At 48.5% G+C, this 18,783-nt stretch overlaps 1 protein-coding gene across 1 annotated transcript in view; it reads left to right on the plus strand.

The window, feature by feature from the left end:
- Positions 1 to 18,763, plus strand: part of SLC8B1 (solute carrier family 8 member B1) — a 31,169-nt gene extending 12,406 nt beyond the window's left edge. The window contains exons 9-17 of the mRNA XM_057526668.1: positions 498 to 605; positions 3,335 to 3,394; positions 3,620 to 3,750; positions 5,249 to 5,390; positions 11,122 to 11,243; positions 12,774 to 12,927; positions 13,712 to 13,792; positions 14,948 to 15,012; positions 17,577 to 18,763. Coding sequence (XP_057382651.1) covers positions 498 to 605; positions 3,335 to 3,394; positions 3,620 to 3,750; positions 5,249 to 5,390; positions 11,122 to 11,243; positions 12,774 to 12,927; positions 13,712 to 13,792; positions 14,948 to 15,012; positions 17,577 to 17,774 — 1,061 coding nt within the window. The 3' untranslated portion in view covers positions 17,775 to 18,763. The remainder of the gene's footprint in view (positions 1 to 497; positions 606 to 3,334; positions 3,395 to 3,619; positions 3,751 to 5,248; positions 5,391 to 11,121; positions 11,244 to 12,773; positions 12,928 to 13,711; positions 13,793 to 14,947; positions 15,013 to 17,576) is intronic.
- Positions 18,764 to 18,783: the final 20 nt, after the last annotated feature.

The following is an 18,783-nucleotide window of genomic DNA, read 5'->3' on the forward strand; positions in this document are numbered from 1 at the left end:
AGTGACAGCTACGGAGGGTCACAGTCCCTGCCAGAGACAGGGCACCACAGCAGGGAGGGAGCAGGGAAGAAGTGCCCCAGACCCTCCCCTACTGCCTTCTGTTTTGCTGTCAGGGCTGCATGGGTGGGCCCAGGGCAGCCAGAGTTCAGGGGATGCAGTCTGCAGGGCTCAGCCTCCCAGGCCACAGAGCAGGACACCGACCCTTCGCACTTGAATTGTGTCCTAGAGGCCACTGTCTATACCAGGCGTTACACCCACCGTTGACTGCCAGATCGGTGGTGGGGAGGCAGGGGGTGGAGTTGGTAGGAAGGGAAGATGGGCCAAGGAGGGCAGGGGAGGGGGCGGGGCTCCAGGAAATGGCCATTTGCCTACTGGTGCTGGGCTGGACTTACACAGATAGCCACCACCACCAGGTGCCAGTGACAGAACTGGCAGCTCTTGTTCTCTGGGCCCTGTGGCCAGGATGCCACTTGGTGACAGCATGCCCTTGTCTGCAGGTTACCTGGGCTTCTACGTGTTCTACGTGGTCACTGTGGTTCTCTGCACCTGGATCTACCAGTGGCAGCAGAGGAGATCCTTGGTCTACTCCATGCCAGGTACTCCAGGTGAGTTCTGAATGGAGCCCCCAAGGGAGGACCAGTGGGCCTGGTGCCCTCCTTGCCCTTCACTGCTGCCTTGTGTCTCTTGAGGCCTTTGCCAGTGCCCATCTCCTACTTTTTCTACTCATTCTACCAGGGTCCCACCTCTGCGCTTTTGCTTGTGCTGGTGAAGCCTCCTCATCACCTGCTTGTCCAAGTTCACTAGTTCTTCATGCTGCTGCCTGTTGCCGGGGCACATCTTCCTAAGAGCTGTCACCGCTCGCGTCCAGGAATGCGCCCCCTACTGTCGGGGTAAAATCCAGATGCTTCCATATACGCAAATACTTGCACACACATATCCGCAAACACACACATCCACAAATACATATACAACACGCACATACACAACATATACATATATAAATACACATTCACAAATACACAACCCACACATATATACAAATATGCACATAGCACACACAAATACACACATATACTATATATATACATACATGCTACATACATGTACACAAGTACATGCACAACACACATACATACTCAAATACATGTACCACACACATGCAGATACATGCACACACATATCCACAAACACACACATCTACACCACAAATACATATACTATACAAATATACACACACAAATACACATATATACAAATACATATATGGCATACACAACACACATAAATACACATGCACAAATACATATACACATAGTCCACACATGTACACAAGTTCATATATAAACATGCACACACATATACAAAGAACACACATATACAAACATATACACAGCACATACATACAACACACAAATACAAAATACATACACATATATACAATTTATTGAGTAAATTATCAATAATTGTCAATAATTATTAAATTATCAAATTCATTCTTTTCAGTAAGACTGTAAGGTAGGACCTATTGTATTATCATCTTTTTGCGTGAGGAAACAGACTCAGGGAAGTCGAATTCTTCCCAGGCCATAGGTACTGGAGAGAGGCAGAGCCAGGACTTGACCCTGGTTCCCCAGACCCCAAAAGCCATCCCCCTACCCACAATGCCAGAGACCACAACTGGGAACCTACAGACCACCTCTTCTGTACAGAAGTGTTGTTTTTTTGTGGTGTGACCAGTGTGTTCTTTTAAAAAATATTAGGCCAAGATTTAAAATGAAAAGATTTTGTTTTAATTTTTTAAATATTTATTTATTTATTTATTTTATTTTGGCTGTGCTGGCTCTTGGATGCGGCATGTGGGCTTCTTAGCTGCGGCATGCGAACTCTCAGTTGCGGCACGCAAACTCTTAGTTGCGGCATGCGAACTCTTAGTTGCGGCATGCGGGATCTAGTTCCCAGACCAGGGATCAAACCTGGGGCCCCTGCATTGGGAGCGTGGAGTCTTAACCACTGGACCACTAGGGAAGTCCCTAAAATGAAAAGACTTGATATAAATTGTGACTTCTCTTGAAACATGAGACCATCTGGTCCTCCATCCCTGCCTGGCACAATGACTAGAGCTGAATGGGGCTTCCCCCTTAGGACAAGGTGTGGGTCCCCAGTTTGCCCCAGTCCCCACCACTCTCTGTCGTCAGCCCCAACACGTGGAGGTGGGTTGGTTGCAGACCTGATTGGAAAACCAGAATTCCGCCACCCAGCCTGTTTCACTTGGTCCCATGACGTGCTTGGTCCCTTTCAGCGTGTGAGCCTGAGAACCTTGCACTTGATCTGCTGCCATTTGTGCTGGGCCTCAGCTTTCTTCTCCAGACTCATTTCATACCCCAAACTCCATGCCCCAGCTGTGCAGGGCTACCCCCGCGTCCCTGAACACGCTATGCTCCATCTGGCTGTCTCTGGGCCTTTGCGTGTGCTGTCCCCTCTCCCTGGTGTGCCCTTCTTCTGAAAGACTTAAGGACTCAGCCTGGAGGGAGCTCTGCAGAGACCCCCAGGTGTCCCTTCTGGGCTTGTACAGCTTCCAGACTCTCCCCAGCACAGCCTTTATCTCTCCATTCTGTTATTAATTTGCTTGTATTTCCGTCTATTGGACTTTGAGCTTCCAGAGGGCCAGAGTCTATCTCTTTACCTCTCAAATCCCTGGGGCCCTGACACAGGTGCTGGTGACTCCTCCTACAGGAAGTCTACCATGATTTTTCCTCTTCTCCCCTCTTTATCAACTGAGCCTTCAGAGTTCAGCACATATTACCCTGTGCTGTCTTTTAAACCCATCGTAGGCCTCCAGGCTGGAACAGAAGGGGAAAAGAGGCCTGGAGAAGGGCCCAAAGTCACACACAGGCAGAATCAGGACTAGCACTCCTCACTTGAGAAAGGCCATTTTCCTTTTAGGAAGCCCTTCTTTACAGGGCTCAGTCCTCTAATGATTCCCAAGGACTCCCGAGAAAAGTTTCAACTGGAAAAGAAAAATATGATGGGTTCCAAATTCTGAAAGGTACAAAATTGAAGTCAGTAGATGTTTCAATTATGTCTTCAAACACCCTTATTAAATTTAGCATTATGGCTGCATCATTACATTTGAAACTGTTTTGTGAGTTAGACTTCCTCAATCTGTAAGAATTCCTGAGTGTGCAGGGTGATTGCTGAGAAATCCAAAATACAGAGGGCCTGGACACTTGCACCCTGAAAACTGTCCTGTCCCAGAGGTGCTCTACCCTAGAACAGTGGTGGGAGGGTCTGGGCACCCCAGCTGGCTCATGGGAAACTCCCCTCTCTCCTACAGAGATACTCTCAGGTTCCGAGGAGGATCAGGTGTCTTCTAATACCAACAGCTATGACTACGGTGAGTCCAGTGCCCTGTGCCTGGCTGGGATGGAGAGGTGGGGAGATGGGGCCATCCAGGTCCCACCTCGCTAAGCTCTGGGCCGGGTTTGCCTGCACCCTGGCCAGGCCCTGGGCTTTTCCTTCTTCCCAATGGTGGGGGGGACTGGTGGGAGGGGGAGGGAAGAGGGTTTCCTGGAGGCTGAGCCAGCCATGGACAGCTGCCCTTCCCACCTTGCACCCCCAGGTGAGGAGTACCGGCCGCTGCTCTTCTACCAGGAGACCACAGCTCAGATCCTGTTGCAGGCCCTCAACCCCCTGGATTACAGGAAGTGGAGGACCAAGTCGGTGTACTGGAGGGTCCTCAAGGTGTTCAAGGTAAGGGGGGACTCTGAGCCAGGCTCCTGGCTTCATGACAGCACAGGACAGTGGCCCCTCAACCTTCTCCAGAGCAATGAGGGGAGGGTCGGGCTCTGCTGAGGACTTGATGGGGAAATAGATGAGCTGGGACTTGATGGGGAAACTGAGTCATGGAGCATAACTAGGGCTCTGCCCCCCATGGAGGAATGAGAGCATCTTCTCAGGGACAGAGAGAGAAGAGATGGGGACCCCTCCTGACCAGGTGAGGGCAGGGAACTGGGACGGGGAGGGAGTGGGTCATAGTGAGTCCAAATGAGGCCGAGACTGCTCTCCTCTGATCCCCACTGCTTCCCTGAGCTAAATGTCTCCTGAGGTCTCGATGTGGGCAGGTATATCCAGGCTGGTTTACATGAGGCACAACTGCAGCTGCCTTCCACCACCCAGACCAAAAAAGTCAGGGGTCTCACCTCACAGCCTCCAACGTGGATACCTCTTAGGCCTTCTCAGACCCAGGGGGTAGATAATGAACTATATTTATACCCCACAGTGGCTCTGGCTACATCATGACCTTGGGCAAGTCACTTCATCTCTCTGAGCTGCAGTTTTTTCTCCACTGAAAAATGGGGATAATGACAGTACCTTTCTTCTGGAGTGGTTGTATTAGTAAGTTATTGCTGCAGCAGTGCTCTGTAACAAACAACCCCCCAACATCTCATTAACTTATGATGACAATATTTATTCTTGTTCAAGAGCCTATAAGTCATCTAGGGTGACTCTGGTTGGTGGTTCAGGTCTGCCCCCCCCATCTCATTCTGGGGCCAGTGGGAGAGTGCTCTTTTCTTGGCAGAAGAGACCAAGGCAAACTCTCCAAGCACATTTTATGCCTCTGTTCACATCACATTCACCAACAGCCCATTGGCCAAAGCAAGTGACATGGCCAAGTTCAACATCAGTGGGACAGGGAAATATGTTCTGCAGACTCTAGTCATTTGACAAAGTGTGGGAATGTTTAATTCTGTTACAGGAAGGGACTGAAGAGTTGGGAACCGTATCCAGCCTACTACAGTGATTGTGATAATTTAATGAACTAATATATGTAAAGGGCTGGCTCTGGTGCTTAGCATATAGTAAGCACTCCGTAAGTGTTGTCAGTGGTTTAGTTACTGGCTTAAAACACAAGGTGTGGGGTTAATCAGAGCTGCCCCTCTATCCTGGTTTCATATACCCTTCTGTGTGGCTTTGGCAAAGTTTCTTAACCTCTCTGAGCCTCAGTTTCTTTATCTGAAAGGTAGGAAAATTAGACTTCCTATTCACAGCGTTGTCAGGATTAGCAGTTGGAGCGCTGTACTAGCCCTCAGTGTGTGGCAACGTGTTACAGCAGCAGTAGGAGGCTAATCCAGGCACTTGGGGGCCTGCACACAGTGGGTGCTCTATTAGCAAAAGCCTTGTTCTTGAGTAACTGAGCTGAGGGTGGGGCAGCCGAGCACAGGCCTCCCTGGCTTCCCGCACTTGGCAGCTACCTGTGGAGTTCCTGCTGCTCCTCACCGTCCCCGTCGTGGACCCCGACAAGGAGGATGGGAACTGGAAACGGCCCCTCAACTGCCTGCACCTGGCCATCAGCCCCCTGTTCTTGGTCCTGACCCTGCAGTCGGGGGCCTGTGAGTATCCCCTCCCCCAGGCCAGCCCACCTCCCTCTTCCCCATATTCCCGAGTTTTCTTCTCAGCCACACCAGGGGACCCTGGGCCAGAGGGGCAATCCTGGACATACAGCTGGTGTTTAATGTGTGCTTGTGCCATGAAGGACACCAGCCTCCCGCAGTCACTTGGTCCAGGCCCGCTGGCTCCAGATGAGGCTGGACACCGGTGGCCCTCGGACCAAGTCCAGCCCTCTGGCTCATTCGCTTGCATTACACAGTTTGCAGATTTCACGTCAAAATCCAGGGCTGGGCTTCTCAAGAAGGTCTGGGCCACATTCCTGAAAGTAAAATTGGCTGGAGCTGAGCAGAGAGGCACCCCACCACCACCACAATGCGGGTGCCCACTGACTGATTCCTCACAGGCCCCTCCATTGCCTACTGGGTGGCCTGGGTGGGTTACTTCACTCATTTGTGTGAACTGGCCGGTCCCCACTGGCACTGAGTCTTCCCCCGCCTGCCCCAGGCTTTCCTTTTCTGACCTGCTCTGGCTAGAGCAATGCCCAGTCTTGTCGGGTGTCTTCTAACTCCTGCTACCTAGGTTCTTCCTGTGGTCTGGCCTTAGTATCTCATGCTGCCCATTCCTCTCTCTGTCATCTGGGCTCCTGCCCCTCAACCCAGGGACATCTCCTGGAGTGGAGGTAGGGCTCTGGTAGCAAATGCATAGCTGGCTGTGGCTTTTTTGCTAAAGAGTGTCTGGATGAAAAGGCTGCCAAATTCTCTGTGTTTCGCCTCCATTTTATGGGAGGACACAGGCACTGAGGGAAGGAGCGTCCATCAGGACACAGTGTGGCCCCAGAGCGGGGAAGGGCGCCCCCTACGGGTGCCAGCTGTCTGGTTCATTATGACCGGCCTCTCCAGCCTGCGGGCTGGCTTCACCATCCTTGTGGCTTCTTAAAAGAGGGGCTCCCAAGCATTAGTCATTCAGGAACGATCTTGATTTTTCTCTCACTCTAAACTGTTATATTTGATACTTAAATCAGCTCTTTTTTTTTTAAATTTATTGGAAAGGAATCTGTATCACCTGCATCAGTAGGAAACTGGCATCATTTCCAATACATTTAAGGTATTTAAATTTGTTACAGTGAGAGAATTGATGAAGGAATCCGTTTCCTGAGAAGATGTGATTCTATGATATGTAGTGTCTTGTCCACCTGCCCCAACACCATCTAGTGGTAGCTGGTCCAGGCTAATGCATTTGTGACCCCGCTTCTGGGCCGAGCACTGGATAGAACCCCCAGACTGTGGGAGTAGCGCAGTTATGCATGATGTACATAGCAGTTTATGGTAAAAATGGGTCATTTTAATACTGACACAGTACTCAATAATCTTGTGAATGTCCCATAAAAAAATGTCAGGGAACAGTTCAAGTAGAATTTCAGCTTTGGGTGCTGATGGTGGAGCTGAAGCTTCTTCCCTGAATCTTAGGGAGATGTGTTGTTCTTCTTTTCTGGTTTACAAGACCTGGGTAATGAAATATACTACAAAGACTCTTCATTTTAGGAGATTATTTTCAATGATGCCGATTACTAGTATAAATACTAGACTTAGAAAGAAGTATAAAATAGATGCTAGCTTTCCAATGATGTTGAAGGGGTGTTCTACAGGTTGTCCTCCAATTCATGTTAGTGTTAATAGGTCTGCTACTAGTACTCAGTACAGACACTGGCTAAGAGGTCGGAATGTTATGCTTTGTTGCTTGGATATGTGGAGTATTGGGATAAATGCTAGGATTAAGACTGAAATGACTAGGGCTGGGACTCCTCCTAATTTTTTGGGGATTGATCGTAAGATTGCCTATGCGAATAGGAAATACCATTCTGGTTTAACGTGTGGTGGTGTGTTGAGGGGGTTTGCTGGGGTCTCCTAGTAAGTTGGGTGAAAATATAAAATGAATATTAGTAATGCTAGAACTAGTAGTAAGGCAGCTAAGATGTCTCTAATTGTACAGTAGGGGTGAAATGGAATTTTATCTATGTCAGATGAAATTCCTGTGGGATTATTAGGTCCTGTTTCGGGAAGGAATAGTAGGTGGACAGCTGCTAGTGCTGCGATGATAAATGGGAGGATGAAATGGAAGGCGAAGAATCGTGAAAGAGTTGCTTTATCTACGGAAAAGCCGCCTCATTCATTCGACAAGTTTTGTCAAATGTATGGGATTGCTGAAAGAAGGTTGGTAATGACTGTCCCTCCTCAGAATGATCTTTGTCCTCATGGTAATGCATAGCCTGTGAATGCAGTGGCTGTAACTGTGAGTAGCAGAATAATTCCAATATTTCATGTTTCTAGGAAAGTATAGGACCCATAATATGGGCCATGTCCTACGTGAATAAATAGGCAAATAAAGAATATGGAAGCTCCATTTGCATGTATATACCGAATGATTCATCCATAATTTACGTCTCAGCAGATGTGTGTTACTGATGAGAAAGCGGTTATTGTGTGATGTATAGTGTATTGCTAGGAACGAGCCTGTCAGGATTTGTAAAATTAAACAAATACCTAGTAGAGAACCAAAATTCTATCATGATGAAATGTTTGATGGGGCTGGAAGATCAGTAAGTGTGTTGATAATTTTTATTAATGGGTGTGACTTTCATATGTTGGTCATTAGTGTTCTTGTAGTTGAATAACAACGATGATTTTTCATGTCCTTGGACATGGTTAGATTCCTTGTAAGAATAATGATAACATACATTTATTTTGAGTACTATTTTTGTAATTAGTTTTGTGGGGTTTTCTTCAAAGCCTTCACCTATTTATGGAGGGCTTGGGTTGATTGTGGGTGGTGGTGTTGGTTTTGGAATTGTGTTGAATTTTGGTGGTTCGTTTTTAGGTTTAATGGTATTTTCGATTTATCTAAGGGGAATACTGGTAGTATTTGGTTATACAATGGCTGTGGCTACTGAACAATACCCTGAAGTTTGGGTTTTTTTTTTTTTTAAAACTATATTTATTTATTTATTATAAATTTATTTATTTATTTATTTATGGCTGCGTTGGGTCTTTTTTTAAAATTTTATTTATTTATTTGGCTGTGTTGGGTCTTTGTTTCTGTGCAAGGGCTTTCTCTAGTTGCGGCGAGCGGGGGCCACTCTTCATCGCGGTGCGCGGGCCTCTCACTGTCGCAGCCTCTCTTGTTGCAGAGCACAGGCTCCAGACGTGCAGGCTCAGTAGTTGTGGCTCACGGGCCCAGTTGCTCTGCAGCATGTGGGATCTTCCCAGACCAGGGCTCGAACCCGTGTCCCCTGCATTGGCAGGCAGATTCTCAACCACTGCGCCACCAGGGAAGCCCTGCGTTGGGTCTTGGTTGGTGTGCGTGGGCTTTCTCTAGTTGCGGCAAGCGCGGGCTACTTTTCGTTGTGGTGTGCGGGCTTCTCACCGAGGTGGCTTCTCTTGCTGTGGAGCACGGGCTCTAGGCATGCGGGCTTCAGTAGTTGTGGCTCACAGGCTCTAGAGCGCAGGCTCAGTAGTTGTGGCGCACGGACTTAGTTGCTCTGCGGCATGTGGGATCTTCCCGGACCAGGGCTCGAACCTGTGTGCCCTGCATTGGCAGGCGGATTCTTAACCACTGCGCCACCAGGGAAGTCCCGAAGTTTGGGTTTCTAATAAGACTGTTTTAGGAATACTTCTCTCAGGACTGATTGTAGAATTTTCAACAGTGCTATATGTTTTAAAAGATGAAGAGGTGGAAGTTTATTTAAGTTCAATGGGCTAAGAGATTGGGTTATTAATGATACAGGTGATTCTGGCTTTTTTTAGCGAGGAAGCCATAGGAATTGCATTATATAGTTATGGTACTTGATTGGTAATTGTTACTGGTTGATTACTGCTTATTGGTGTTGTGGTTATTATGGAATTTGCTCGTGGTAATTAAATAAAATTATGCTTAGAGTAAGGGTAATGAGGAATGATAGGAAATATAGTTTGATTAGACCTTTTTGGTCTGAAACTAGTGTAGAGAATTTAATTGAATAAGGGAAGTGGTGTTTGGTAAAAACTCTTTCTAGTCAGATTAAGTCTAGGAGAGAAGATGCTGATTTTTGGCTTGTTGATAGATTTAAGTAGGGTGGTAGGCAGTGTATGATAGTGGGAAAATACCCTACAAGGTTGGAGAATTTGAAGGTGCTTGAGGGGTAATTAAATTTTAAGTTTTGTGTAGTAGGATTAATTTCACGTGCTAAAGTTAAAGCCTAGGACAGTCACTGTGAGGGCAGTTAATTTTAGGTAGAACAGTATGGTTATTAGGGGAACTGAATGTTGCTGGAGATAATAAATCTGGCAAAAATGCTTCCAGTTAATAAGCATTTAATAGAATTAATCAGGAGCGGGTTATTTTCATTGATTAAAGTTAAGGCGGAGAAGCGAGGGTAGAGATAGAGAGCCCTGCCTTGGGGGGGTGCCGTGTCCACCAGCCAAGCCTCCCAATCTCACTGCCAACCTCCATCCTCCCTCTCTAGGCCACCCCCAAAGCCATCTTTCTAAAGTGCCACTTTTCACATGTTGTGGTCACTCCTCCACTCTGAGATCTCCATGGCTCCCCCAGGCCACTTGGAAAAAGCCTGTGTCCTCCAACTATCATTCAAGGCCTCTGAGACCCTGAGCCAGCCACCTTCTCCAGGCCTTTTTCTGCTATTGATGACACTAACTTGCTCAATTCCTTCCCACCCGTCTCTTCCCTCTTCCTGTAGAACCCTTGTGCCCCTCTCTGCTTATGACTCAGCTCACATCCTCAGCACGCCAAGAAGTCCTTCCTGACTACGCCATGCCCCAGCCACCTCCTGAAATTCCTCTAACACAGGACTGGGAAATACAGAGAAAGGACCTCTCACCCAGGCGTCAGGTTCCAAAGCCAGCTCTATAAGTAAAAGTCACATCCGTCAAAATTACCCCCTGAAAATCTCCCACAGTGTATTGTGCACACAATTTTATATATTCAGCCCCCTCGTGTAATCCTTATGCCCACTGCTGTTTGCGAGCCCATGAGCTAGACTAAAGAACAAAAGGAAAGTCTTGTTACATGTGCCTGGGCAGTTTAACCATCCATTGCCTTTGAGACTAGTGGTGAAAGGATGGTATGTGGAGAATTCTAGAGTGTTCTGCCTGCCTGCAGGGTTTCCTCCCTTTGGTGTTTTTATATGAAGCCTCTGGAACCTTCGTAACTTTATAATGGATTGGTTTGCGGAGTAGACTTCTCAAGAGAGCCAGAATCAGTGAGTAAGGTTGTATTTGACTGTACAGTTCATCTCATGGAGCGATGCCCATCCATTGGTAATGCCTGGCTGGAGGGTGCTGTCTTGAAGCTCAGTTGGACCAAAGCATCATGGTTGATTAGTGATGTCTGCCATGGGCACAGGAAAGGATAGTGGTGGTGAGTAGTCTTAGCCATTCCCATCCTAGTTCCACAACAAAAGGCTGGAGAGTCTGTTTTTCATGTGTCTGTCTTTTCTTTCCAATGTGAGTAGCTTGCGGGCGGGGGCTGTGTCTTTAATTTCTCTGTCTCCCTGAAGTGTCTAGGACAGGGCTGGGCACATAGGAGGTATCTACCCTATATCCAAACAATCGAATTTTATCTGTGCATTTTATCCGTGGGTCTCCCCTCCACAGCATCTCAGTCATTCTTAGGGGGCTTCCAGGAGGAGGCGCCAAGTTGAAGCCACGGAGAGTACCAGTTCCCTTTCTCGTCCCTCTGCAGATGGCGTCTATGAGATAGGTGGCCTCTTTCCCGTCTGGGCCGTGGTGGTGATTGCAGGCACAGCCTTGGCTGCAGTGACCTTTTTTGCCACATCCAACAGCGAGCCCCCCAGGCTTCACTGGGTAAGAAACCTAGGCTCTCCAAGCCGGGAGAGGGGACACTGAGGTCTCCTGGGCAGATGTTCTGGGACAATTTGGCCGCTAATCACTTTCCACCATGACAGGTCTTTAAAGCCACTTATAAGGAGTTTTGTGCCTGTTCAGGGTCCACTTCTTTTGGTAACAGCTTTATTTTATTGAGCTGTAATTCACACACCATACAAGTCACCCGTTTGAGGTATACAACTTAATGATGTTCATTATATTCACAGAGTTGTGCAACCATCACCACAATTTGAGAGCATCTTCATCACCCCAAAAAGAAACCCTGTACCCAGGAGCAGGTGCTCCCCATCCTCCCCACCATCCCCTGGCCACCACGAATCTGCTTTCTGCCTCTCTAGATTTTCCTGTTCTATATATTTCACATACATGGAATCATACAATATGTGGTCTTTTATGACTGCCCTCTTTCCCTTAGCAAAATGTTTTCAAGGTTTATCCATGTTGTAGCATGTATCAGTACTTCATTCCTTTTCATGGTTGAATACTATTCGATTATACAGATATAGCATATTTTGTTTATCAATTCATCCATTAATGGACCCTGGGTTGTTTTTCCACTTTTTAGATATTATGAATAATGCTGCCATGACCATTGGTTTAAAATTTTTTCTGTAGAAATAATCCTTTCATTTCTCTTGGGTGTATTCCTGGGTCAAATGTGAACTGTATGTTTACCTTTTTAAAGACCTACCAGACTCTTTTCCACCATCCTAACTAGGAAGCACCTGGGTTCCTAACGATCACATTCCAGTGATGGAGTTGTTTGGTCTTTGGGGGTGTTTTTTCCCCATTCTCTCACCTCTGCAGGATGTTAAAAAATTTTTAGGTAGTTTGTCCAGAGACCTTTTCCTCAAAAGTTTACTTAATTTTTTTTTTTTTTTTTTTTTTACTAATTATTGCTTTTAAAAATTCTAGTTTTTATTTTCAGAAACTCTGAATGGATGTACCAGCCCAAAGGAAGTTGAATTTTCAGCCAATTGATTATTTAGAGAAATGGTCTTAGGCAGTGTTTCTTACTAGTCTTTGAAGTACTGACACATGTTCCAAGGTGGATGCACCTTGAAAACATGATGCTGAGTGAAAGAGGCCAGTCACGGAGGACCACGTATTGTGTGAGGCCATTTCTATGACATGTCTAAAATAAGCGAATCCAGAGAGACAGAAAATAGAGGAGTGATTGCCAGGGGCTGCGAGGAAGGTTGGGTGGGCTGGGGAGTGACTGGTCATGGGTATGGAGTTTCTTTTTCTGGTGATGAGGTGGCATTTGGTCCATAGGCTACAAATCTGATGAAAGCTATGATGAACTCCTTTTTGACAAAATGGTAATACTCATCTAGCATTTTATTGAGCACTTAATATATGCCAGGCTCTAACTGCTTTGCATCTACTAACTCATTTTATGCTCATGAGAACCTCATGGAGTAGGTGCTGTTATTGTCCCATTTTATAGCTGAGGAACTAAGGCTGTGTCCCTGTTCCCTCCCCCAGCTCTTTGCTTTCCTGGGCTTCCTGACCAGCGCCCTGTGGATCAACGCAGCTGCCACGGAGGTGGTGAACATCTTACGGTCCCTGGGTGTGGTCTTCCGGCTGAGCAACACCGTCCTGGGGCTCACGCTGCTGGCCTGGGGGAACAGCATTGGAGGTGACTTGGGGCTGGGTGGGCTTCTAGAACGAGCACAGCCACCTCACTGCTTTTTGCTCCTCCAGACAGAATTGCATGTGGGCAGGGGCGTCCGGGGCATCTGCCCTCAGCAGGTGCTCAGTGCCTGTCATTTGGAGTGACCATCATTGGGCATCCGGGTGGGGTGGCCCAGACTGTACCTGAGCCGGGAGGCTCTGTAGAAGCCCCCAGCCTCTTCCCCACTCTCTGATGCATGGACACTCAATGGCTCCCCAGACTTCAGGCAGGACATGGAGCTCATTGCAGCCAACCAGGTGGAATGTGTCCGTGGGTGTGCGACATGGGTAGGCATTCACTCATACATACAGATATCCTTCTCTAGCTAGAGCTGCCAAGTAGGGTTGGTCAGGTTGTACACTGCCCAAGAGCATCCTGACAAGGGATCAGGGGGCCCAAAGTCTAGCTCTCCTTCCACTCACCTTTTTGGGCCCCTTTTCCTAATTTGCACCGAGGTACTGTGTGTGCTAGCAGCAGATGGGACATGGGTGAAAGATTGGTGGTGGCATGTCACACCCTCAGAGTTGCCCCTGGTGGAAAAGAGGCAGGTAGAAGGAATTAAGGAGGGAATTGTGTCTTACGGGACGATGTGGCCTCCCATAGCACCCAGCCAGCTAGTGCCAGAGCCAGGCAGACCTTCATCAGGGTTTGTTGAGTGAATGACTGTGGGTAGAATGAAGGAGTGAATGAACAAGAAGGGCCAGGGGAAGCCTTGCACAACTCAAGGCCTTCTCGTGTTTCCACACAGATGTCTTCTCAGATTTCACGCTGGCCCGCCAGGGCTACCCGCGGATGGCGTTCTCGGCCTGTTTTGGTGGCATCATCTTCAGTATCCTTTCTGGGGCTGCTCTTCCCTCAGTGCTGGGAGCCAAGGGTGTGCTCCGTGGCCACCCACCCCACCCCGCCCCGGATTGGCTTTCACTGGAACACGTGGGGCAGGTGATGCAGCTGCTTAAGCTCAGCTTTTTCATCTGTAAAAATGGGGATATTGAGAGGACTGATCTCATAGGTTGTTATAAGGATTGAATGAGGTGACAGAAGTGCTTTGCACCTGGCAAACAGCAGTGATGGCAGATATTCGTCTTGTTAGGGCAGAGGTATTATTAGTAGGTACCCACACACTAAGCTTGTGGAAGACCCCTCCCTCTTGCTTACAGATGTCATGGTCTGTAGATGTCAGGGTTGGCAAACTTTTTCTTAAAGGGCCAGAGAGTACATATTTTAGATTTTGTGGACCATAGGATCTCTTTTGCAACTCCTCAACTCTGCTTCTGTAATGTGAAAACAGCCATGGGCAATACATAAACAAATGGGCGTGACTGGGTCCCAATATAACTTCATTAATAAAAGCAGGCCTTGGGCCGGATTGTCCTGCAGGCTTTAATTTGCCACCCCTTGGTCTATACAGAAAAGGCAGGGTCAGGCCGCCTGGGGCTGTGAAAAAGACAGGGCTTTGAATGTGGACAGTCTTGGGTGCCGGTTTCAGCACTGCCGCATGCCAGCTGTGTGACCTGTGTGTAGCATGCCTCCTGCTGTCTGTCACTCCCAGGTGCTCACTGTGACCCGCTCCTGGCTTTAGGGCTGTGGCTTCTCCTGACCACAGCCCTAAAGCCAGGTTGGGGTGGGAAGGACGGAGCCCTTGCTGGAGCAGCGTCCCCTGAACAACCCCTAGAGGTGGCCCCGAGACATGCTCCGTCACCAGTCTCCCCAATGGACCATGGGTGGTCACTTCACCTCGCTTCCCATTTCTCCATCTTACCAGGTACCAAGCGTTTCTGTCACCTCCTGCGATCCTTACAGACTGAGGCAAAATGTGCACTGGAGACTCTCTTAGAGGCGCTAAAACTGGATAAGGTCTCCTCAGATAGGGTGGCTTTTGCGGGGAGGGGGGAACACAGCCAGAGATCAGAAAGAAAGCCAGTGGGCCGTGTGGTCGGGGTTATGGGGCGTTATGTTCTGGCAAACTTCCTGAGCTGGGCTGCAGATATCCTGGTGGGCGTGGGGCTGGGCTGCCTGCTCCAGATCTCCAGGGGCCATGTGGAGGTGGAGGTGAGTGGCCAGATGCTTCTGCAGGGGCCTCCTCATAAAGCTCTCTTCTCCTCCTCCCCTCTCCCCCCTCCTCCCTCGCCCTCCTCCTCCCCCTCCCTTTTTCTCCCCCTCTTCCCGGTCCTCCTCTTCCCCCTCCCTCCTCTGGACCGGAGACCATTCACATCTCAGTAGATGACGCTTACTGGGGAGAGGACTTGTCTAAATTTGCGACGTGTCTGATTTGTAGAATACCTTAAAAACATTTTGCATATAGGGTTAAAAAAGGTATTCCTTGCAAGGTCACAGAGTAATTAAGATGTAGCTTTGAGGGAAAGGGGCAGGAAGGCCCAGGATTGGGGTCTTGGTCTCATCACTGAAGTCTCTTGCTATGTGACTTTGAATGAATCAGGACTCTGAGGATCTTTGAGCCTCAGTTTCCTCACCTGTGAAATGGGGTTGATGCCTCCCCTACCACCACCACCACAAGCTTCCTGGATAAGCAGACATGAGGTAAGGGCCAGACTGAACACCTTATCCCACCACTGCCTGGAGGGAACAGGCTGGGGTGAGAGAGAATGTTGGCAACAGCCCAGAAAGGGGGGATCTCCATAGATTTGGAGAAGTTCTGAAATACACTGAGCAGCAGAGTTTCTTTGGGTTCAAGGGCACCCAGGAATTTCCTGGGAACGCGTGAGACCTCCTGACCCAGGCATTCCAGGGGCTGGGGGCTGGAAACCTGCATTTTAAACATGCTCCCTGGGGACCGATGAAGGTTTGGACACTTGAGAAACAGGTTTCCAACAAGGTTGAAAACTCAAACACTACTTCAGGGCAGGTAACCAAATTGTGTGGGTGACTCAGGTGGGCCTCCTGTGGCCAGATAATCCAGCTTTCCTAGAGAAGAAATCGAGATTCCTAAGTGAAGTTTTCTCTTTGGAAATGTTGCACAGGGCCAGCAGCACCCTGTGCAAGGCAGAGTCAACCCAGATTTGGGCCCCAGCTTTGCATTCCCAAGGACTTGGATTCAGAGGCCAAACCAGAGAAGGATGGAGATGGGGAGCGGATGTGGCCCAGGGGATGGTTTTAAGACTAATCGCGTGGAAGCACTTGGAATGTGCAGCTGAATGATGGCGTCGTTAATGGGAACAAAGTCGCCCACCTCTTTCTCCAAGAGGCAGCTAGTTCTTGAACAGACTCTTGCGGCTGACTTGTAATTAACTGGCAGCAGGGCCGGCCTTTCACAGTGGCCACGCCCATAAGCAAACAGCTACTTACGGATTGAAAAGTTTGCTTTTCTAAGGGGTAAACACCCTGTGTCTGCAAATTTTGTTTATACTCTTCACAGGTTTAATAGGTTCCTTTCATTCTCGATTTTCAGGCGGCTCCTGATACTGAGGCTTTAGGGGTTGGCCCCCTGAGAGCCCTACTTCTTTTCTCTGGCTCCTTGTGGAATGTGTGTGGGGGGGTATGTCTGTCTGTCTGCATTCCACTGCCTTTGTTTGTGCTCCTGCTTTTAATTGCATAAGGCATAGGGCATCATGAGAGGTCATCATAGAAGGATGTCCATGGCGTATTGTTGGCTGAAAAACAGGTTGCTCTTAAACACGTACCTATTGTATGGTCCCATTTGTGGTTTCAGAATGGATGGACAGGCCTGTATGTGCACACGTGTACCCACACATCTGTGTGTACGTGTATCATTGTATGGGGAGACAGGGTAGGGTATGAGCTTGGACTTCGGACTTGGGCTCTGTCACGTACTACAGCTGACCCTTGAACGACGTGGGAATTAGGGGTGCTGAGTCCCTGACACAGTCGCAAATCCGAGTACTGCTATCTCTGCCTCAAAAGCAAAGGAATTGATAAATGACTGACCCGGGGACAGGATGCCGAAAGAGTTTGCATAGAATCACGACTCAAACCCCTAGCTCTTTCGATGCCACATACTGTGATCTCTAATTCAACACAAATGTTTTCCCCCCCACGCTTAAAGATCGTGAAATGAAAATACAGGTGCTATAGTTGTTGAAAAAAGTCCCCATATAAGCGGACCCATGCAGTTCAAACCAGTGTTGTTCAAGGGTCGGCTGTACTCAGTTTCCTCACTGTGGATTGGTCCTAACGGTCTCCTTAGGCGATGGGGAGATAAAAGACTAAGGTGGGTGTAATATACCTAGCATAGCACCTAGGGTTAAGTCTTCCATGTATGTTAGATAGACGCTAACTAAATCTGAAAGGGAGAGAAGTAGGAAGAGGACAATTTCATTTCCTTTTATTCTGTGTTGCTGGAGAATTTTTCAACTACTGCATGTAATATATATATATACATATATATGCATATTTTTATATATACATACGTATCTACATATACATATATATATATAACCTATATGAATTAGTTTCCTAGGGCTGCCATAACAAATTACTGCATACCAGGTGGCTTAAAAACATTGAACTTCAAGGTGCGGGTTGCCATCCCACTGGGCAGGCCAGAAGTCCCTCCCTGGCCCCTAAGGAGGGGCCCTCAAACCTCAGTTTGACTGTCAGCTGCAGTGACCCAGCCTCTCTCCCCGTGTTCCCCGCAGCTGGAGCCGGATGGACTGTTGGTGTGGGTCTTGGCTGGCACCCTAGGCCTCAGCCTCGTCTGTTCCCTGGTCTCGGTCCCACTGCAATGCTTCCAGCTGAACAGAGTTTACGGCTGCTGCCTGCTCCTCTTGTACTTGACCTTCCTCCTGGTGGCCCTGCTCACTGAATTTGGAGTGATTCACTTGAAAACTGTGTGAGTGAAGCTGTGTCGGGGTCCGCCTGGTGGTCGGGGGTGTCACTGCAGGCGGTGAGACCGAGGATGAAGTGCCTTCGTTAGAACCCGCTCAGGCGAGCGTGGCAGAGGCAGAGACCATGAACGGGGCGTGGGCTCGTGGGGCTGTGCTCTCTGCCGAAGCTCCCCAGTCGCCGCTGTGTGCAGTAAGGACAGCTAAACCTTGTTTCTGGGACTGCGGAGGCTGGGCTTCCCTGTGGACAGAGTTCCAGGCAGCAGGTAGACTTCCTTGCGTTATCTCCAGAGCCTCTTGAAAGTTGGGGTCTGGGGGGAAGGGGATGCCTGGGTGCCTTCCAGGCTGGAGACAGTTGTGGAGGCCCAGGCCCCTCCCCATAGTCACCCCCTGCTGCCTTTCCGCTTCTTCTCTCAGGGCTGCCAAACCTGGGTTTAGGGAGTCAGGGTGACTCGGACCTGGCAGATAGAACAGCTTGTGTGCTGTGGGCCTCGGGCCGATGCGGGCTGAGTTCTAGAGCTGCGCTGTCCAACAGAAATAGAATGTGAGACACGTACCTAATTTTGAATCTTCTAGTCGCCACATTAATAAAACCAAAAGAAAAAGGTGAAATTAATGATAATATATATCACTCCAAAATAGCAGCCAGTGGCACTGGCCCATTAGTGGCTGCCATATTGGACGGCACAGCTCTAGACTCTGCCTCTAGAACTGTCTGCTGGCTTCAGAGGTTTCCCCAGCTGCAAAACAGGAGTCAGTTTGACTGTGCCCTGTGCCTACCTCAGGGGGAGCCCTGGGCTGGGGTTCCTTTGCCTGCGAGCTTCTGGGAGGGTGATGACCGCTCCCGGGCGCCTTCCTGCTGTCAGCCAGTGACCTGCCTTTTCAATAAGCAGCTCTTCCATTTGCTCAATGCCTTATGCCGGCAGTAAAGGGACTCAGCTGTCTTTTTTTGCAATGAAAAAATTATTAAATATTTCAAGTATACAGAAAATAACATACACCCAGCTGTTACTAGTTCTTC

Source organism: Balaenoptera acutorostrata, chromosome 13 (assembly GCF_949987535.1).
Source record: "Balaenoptera acutorostrata chromosome 13, mBalAcu1.1, whole genome shotgun sequence".
Classification (NCBI taxonomy): domain Eukaryota; kingdom Metazoa; phylum Chordata; class Mammalia; order Artiodactyla; family Balaenopteridae; genus Balaenoptera; species Balaenoptera acutorostrata.